At 38.1% G+C, this 6,000-nt stretch overlaps 1 protein-coding gene across 1 annotated transcript; it reads left to right on the top strand.

Moving 5' to 3' along the window:
* On the top strand, positions 1-4,057 carry LOC109173123 (uncharacterized membrane protein YjcL-like). Its single transcript, XM_019322382.1, has 6 exons — positions 1-386; positions 934-1,160; positions 1,531-1,641; positions 2,614-2,769; positions 3,266-3,507; positions 3,625-4,057. The coding sequence occupies exons 1-6, from the start codon at positions 70-72 to the stop codon at positions 3,946-3,948; spliced, it is 1,377 nt and encodes a 458-aa protein (XP_019177927.1). The 5' UTR covers positions 1-69; the 3' UTR covers positions 3,949-4,057.
* The last annotated feature ends 1,943 nt before the right edge of the window (positions 4,058-6,000 follow it).

Genomic DNA, 6,000 nt, shown 5'->3' with positions numbered 1-6,000 from the left:
TGAACACGGTTCCATGGCGTAACGATTGATCAGTCTCACTCACTATTTCCACGCTCAGATTTTTCTGCAATGGCGTCCAAGCTTCTGTTCCTTCCGAATTCCTTCTTTTCACGACCGGAGCCGGCGGCCCAACGGCGGCGTTACTCCCGTCGCAAAAATGCCTCACCAACTGTTACTTCTTCTACTAACGCCAAACCATTTACCCAAGATTCGCCGATGCCATTGTATAATCACAGAGAGAAGGCACCGATGTGGCCTCCGATTAGGCCCAACCAATTCAGCAGCTCTGTCGCCGTCAGGTCAAGTTTGAGCTATCCTATCATCTCTCCGCAAGATCAATGGGGCATGTGGACTGCTCTCTTCTCCGTCGGCGCTTTTGGTATTTGGTAACCCAACTCACCCCATCTCCTTTCCTTTTCCGGCTCTCCTTTTTTATACGCTTGATTTTCATTTTTTGATATTTATCCAAACAAGTAGGAGAACCATTTTATTCAAAGCCAAGTCAACTAGAACAGTAGAAATTATTCTCAAACACTGATATTGGATCCATTTTGTACGATCAATAAATGATGGTAAAATGATTATTTATGATTTCATAAATCTCAAGGGTGAGTTAATTTTGGTAAATCTTGCTGGTTTTTTTTTTGTTAATTACTTTTTACTGCTATATTTTCAACTGGAACTTCGGTATACACAGCCACCATGTTAGCCCTGGAGAGTATTTACTTGGATGATAAAACAATTGCTGCAAATGCAATGAATATTCAAATATTAAGCATTTAATCCATAGGTGGTGGATGCTATACTTGTGGACATTCGTTACTATTTTGATAAACATTGTCTCCAGGCTCAGTGATTTGATTTTCCAGATTTGTGTACGGTAAAGGAAGATTGGACTTTATCATGATGTTCTTTTTGGATATTGCATTGAAGGTCAGAGAAGACTAAGATTGGAAGTGCATTGAGTGGTGCATTAGTAAGTGTGCTAGTTGCTCTTGCAGCAAGTAACTTGGGGATTATAGCCTGTGAAGCGCCAGCGTATAAGGTTGTGACGGGGTTCTTGCTTCCTCTGGCTGTTCCGTTACTGCTGTATCGGGCAGATATGCGTCAGGTGATCAAGTCCACCGGGAAATTGCTCTTCGCTTTCTTGCTTGGATCAGGTGGCAATCTTATGCAGTTTACATGAAGTAGAAAGTAAAATGCTTTCTACCTTAGTTAAATGCTTTTACGTAGAGATTGACTTCTAGTTCACATTGTAATGTGATATTTCTAAACACACAATTTTATTTTGCAAATCAATGCACCATGGAGAATGTCATAACTAGAGCTGAACTTTAAGGCCAGCTTCCTGGAAAAATCTCATTTTGATACCATATGTAGATGCAAGCTTAGCAAATTAGCAAAACAGATAGGTTTAAAATTATGAGTAGGTAAATATTTTTATGGTTTATTGTTTTGGAAAATTCAATTTTTATATATTTAGTTATTTCAAGATTCTTTAAGACTTATTCTCATCTAGTCGGTTCACAGTTGCAACAACTATTGGAACTGTTGTGGCTTTATGGTTGGTGCCAATGCGGACCCTGGGAAATGATGCATGGAAGATAGCTGCTGCACTGATGGGACGACATATAGGTGGAGGTAATTTGCAAGAGCCTGCAAATCTATTTAAACTTCTAAACATTTTATGCAACACAAATAACTTTAGTTCAACATCAAGTCCTATTTATATATACAATACATAGTGAATATGTTTTCTCCATCCAAGAATACAGGCAGCTCAGTTTGATATCACTTGCATATTGTTTCCCTTGTTCACTGTATGTGCACATATGTTATATGCATATTTCAGTCTTGTCTACATGAATGAATTATTTCACTATAGCGCATTTCAAATCATTTAACCAGGATAATAGTACTCATGACGAATGTCAATCATGTTTTGTGGGCAAAATAATAAAACCTTTTAGAAGTTGAGTATAGTATTATAAAAGAATGTTGGGACAAGATATCCCGGGCTTGGCCATGGGCTAGCCCAGGGCATTGGAGGTAGGTTAAGGACGCAGTAGCATCAAAGTGGGCCAAGCAACTGGCCCAAGGGACTAAGGAGTGGTGATCCACTCTCGGGGAAGGCTGGCAGAGGGAGGTCTCATGGTTTAATTGGTAAGGAAGAAGATCTAATTAGAAATCTAGCAATCTAGTTTAGGGCAACTGCCTAGATTTTAGGAAGCTTATCATAATTGAACTAGGGAAAGAAAGGCATGTACTAAACCTATAAATAGGGCCTTGTCTCCATGGTTTGTATCACATTATTTATCAACAACATAGTGGCAGTGATACATTCTATTTGTCCAGCATCTCTTGCCCTCGTTCTTGATTATTTCTTTTGAGTCGCTAGTTCTTGAACTAATCCCTAGTTGTCTATAGCCTAGGAATCCTAGTTTCATCAAAGGAGTTGACTTCTATTTATGCTTTAAATTTAATGTGTTTTCTTCCTCTCTTATAGATTCACGAAATCATGGATGATTAAGTTTTTGCAACAATGATATAGTGGTCAAAGATTACACAGTTTCTTTTTATTTGCTGAGGCCGGAATTTTTCAATGTTGACCAGCTGTCAATTATGTGGCAATATCTGAAGCTCTAGCAACATCTCCTTCTGTTGTTACTGCTGCATTAGCTGCAGATAATCTCATCTGTGCAGTATACTTCTCAACGTTGTTTGCATTGGCTTCTAAAGAACCTGCTGAGGCTACAGAATTGAAAAGTGGTGCGTAATCCTGTTCTTTGTATTAGAGGATACCTAATACCTGGTTTCCTTGTTAATCTGGAAATTTCTTTCTCAAGCTTTTCTAATACTTATAACCTTTCATATTATAAACATCTTTTAGTATTTATAATTCCTTTGGATTACTCAGAGCTCGAACTTCTTGGTTCCTATGGTTTTTGTTACTATCATAATTGGGATTTTATGCATTCCGATCGATTCCTATTTATAGATTTCATTAATGAACCCAGGGTATATGTGCACTCTCGTCCCTTAAGAGAGGTCGGGAGTTCGAACCCCCTCTCGTATGGAAAAATCAATCTGGCCAGCATTTGCCCTTAATTGGGTCGGCCCGGTGCGAACGGGGATTAGTCTGAGTATGATACGGGCTTAAAGGTGCCTCCTACAGTTAGGGCCTGCTTAGGACACCTCGTAGTCTGACCAAAAAAAAAAAAAAAAAATTGCCTCGACTCTGATGTTGCCTGATACTCTTGTTTAGATGTTGGGATCAAAGAAGATCCGGAATCTGGGAGCAAGCTACCTGTGCTGCAGACTGCCACCGCTCTTGCTGTATCCTTGGCAATATGCAAAGCGGGAAGCTTTTTAACAAAGTATTTTGACATCCAAGGAGGTACCCTTCCGACGGTTACAGCCATTGTTGTTCTTCTAGCAACCCTGTTTCCGAGGCAGTTTGCTTACCTTGCACCTTCTGGAGAGGCCATGGCCTTGATCCTAATGCAGGTAACTCCTTCCCCATATAGAATGGTTGCTCGTTACATGGTTATAGATTCCTTAATCAACCTACTGAAGACCAGAATCAGCTAAACTTAACTTCACTCTCTTATCCTCGAGCACCAGGTATTTTTTGCCGTTGTGGGTGCAAATGGGAACATTCGAAGCGTCATCACTACAGCACCCAGTATCTTCCTATTTGCTTTAGTTCAGGTTGCTGTACATCTTGCCCTGATACTCGGAGTAGGTAAACTGCTCGGGTTCGACCTGAAAACATTGCTTATAGCATCAAATGCAAATGTGGGTGGCCCAACAACAGCTTGTGGAATGGCCACTGCCAAAGGGTGGACTTCCATGGTTATTCCTGGTATTCTTGCTGGTATTTTTGGCATCTCAATTGCTACATTTCTTGGTATAGCTTTTGGACAGGCAGTTCTGAGATTCATGTAGCTTCTCAAACCTTGAATGGTAGTTGTTTGGTAGAGAAAAAAGGGTCATGCTCCATTTGTCTGATTGTCTCTTTACTCCTTTTTTATAAGTGACACCTAAAGAGGTAAAATAGTAAATTTCCTTTCTTGAGTGGATTTTATAAATCATAGTCCACATAGCTGTATGGACCATGACCCACTACAACACCATTTCTTTTAATTAAAAAAAAAACGATTGTCATTACCATAAACCAATGATGTATCATGTTACAAATATGTATATTGTCATCAAATGAACTTGTAGTATAATTAAAACGATATTTTAGTGAATAGTGATGCTATAATGAACTTATTGGGTATAAAATGAAACTAAATAGCATATCTTATACATATATGTATATTGTCAAATGAACCTATAATATAATTAAAATGATATTTTAGTATTGCTATAATGAATATATTGTATGTATAATGTGAAACTAACTAGCAGAGTTCATACAAATATTTATGTTGTCAAATGAATCTACAGTAGAATTAAAATGATACTTTAGTGTTGTTATAATAAATCTATTGTGTGTATAAAATGAAACTGGATAGCAAAGATATGAAGTGTAATTAAAATGATACTTCATTGTTACTATAATAAAACTAGTATATGGAAAATGAAACTAAAAAATAGAACTCATAAAATGGTAATGTACTAAGAATGTCATTACTAGGAATGGTAACGATTTTTGTTAATTAAAATAAATTAACATTGTTTTATTTCATGGTCCATTTTGCTACACAATGTTGGAAAAATTAGCTTAAAATGGCATATTAAGTGGCTATTTTGTGGTACAATTATCAGTGAGGTCCACTTCCGATTTGGGTCGGGTCAAAGTGGATTCGGGTTCTTCGTAGTGAGACGAAGAGATTGATATATTGTACGCTCAAAACGGATAATGGGTGAATGAGATATTGATTCTTAAAGTAGATCCATTTGAGTTGGGAAATGAAGGGAAATAGTGGACCTTTGTCCCACATTGGTTTGGAAAGAAGATTTGCCCCCCTTATATACAAGAGCTCTTTTGAAGCTTCTAGAATTGTATAGCATAGAGGCTCTCTCACGCGGGGGGGGGGGGGGGGGGGCAAATCAAAATCCAACTAGAAGAGATCAAAAATGCTTGATTCAAGCGAGCACAACCAGTTCAGCCTGACGGTCTGAAACCTGAAAGTTAAGTTCTGTAATTCCAATTTTAAATCTGAGTTTAATCTTACTTAGTGAGTAGTTGTTACAGGTGTTATACAATTGGTTTTAATACCAATTCAATGGCCATGTTGAATGTTATCACTTCCAACAACCAGTTCAGCCTATTGTCCTTGTGCTCTCGCTCTCGTGTGAACCCCAACGGTCTGAAACCCGAAAGTTAAGTTCTGTAATTCCAATTTTAAATCTGAGTTTAATCTTACTTAGTGAGTAGTTGTTACAGGTGTTATACAATTGGTTTTAATACCAATTCAATGGCCATGTTGAATGTTATCCCTTCCAACAGCCCTATATAAAGAGAGATAGGGCAGTAGCATTTTTACACAGTGAGAAACAAAGGAATTCCAGTACAGTTTTGCTTCAAAACTTCTGCTTCTACTCTCTTCTTTACCTAGCTATGTTCTTGCCCTTGCTTTGTTTGCCGGGTTCTTTGTTTAGGTGCTTAAACAAAGAATCGTAGCACGTTTTATCCTGGGAAACCTAGGCTACAACGCTCCTAGCACTTGTGGGAGGTAGCAAATAAGGTTTTAAGGAAAAGAACTTTGTGTTCGAACTCGTGCTAAACCTATATCCAAACACTCCAGCTTTTCCTTCCTAGTTTTCTGATTTTCCCATATAATAATAATTTTTCTGTAGAATTATTATTTTTGAGATTTTCCACCTTATTACCCAACACACAAATCATGATCCATAGTAAAATTTGTTGAGTTTTATCAATCGTTATGCTGTGCAATCGTGTGCACCATGCGGTTGCAAAACGACGCCGTTCCATTTTAAAAAAAAAAAGTTCGTTCGGATTGCTGTTAACGGCGTTAGGCGGTTTCC

This window comes from Ipomoea nil, unplaced genomic scaffold (genome assembly GCF_001879475.1).
Source record: "Ipomoea nil cultivar Tokyo-kokei standard unplaced genomic scaffold, Asagao_1.1 scaffold0465, whole genome shotgun sequence".
Taxonomy (NCBI): domain Eukaryota; kingdom Viridiplantae; phylum Streptophyta; class Magnoliopsida; order Solanales; family Convolvulaceae; genus Ipomoea; species Ipomoea nil.
The sequence above is the reverse complement of the archived record's forward strand: the minus strand, read 5'-3'. Positions and strand labels throughout refer to the sequence as shown.

Excerpts from the sequence above, each read along its gene's own strand:
- LOC109173123 (XM_019322382.1), top strand. The coding sequence starts at position 70 with ATGGCGTCCAAGCTTCTGTTCCTTCCGAATTCCTTCTTTTCACGACCG. Across the intron at positions 387-933 it reads GTCGGCGCTTTTGGTATTTG|GTCAGAGAAGACTAAGATTG; the intron begins GTAACCCAACTC and ends ATTGCATTGAAG. Across the intron at positions 1,642-2,613 it reads GGGACGACATATAGGTGGAG|CTGTCAATTATGTGGCAATA; the intron begins GTAATTTGCAAG and ends AATGTTGACCAG.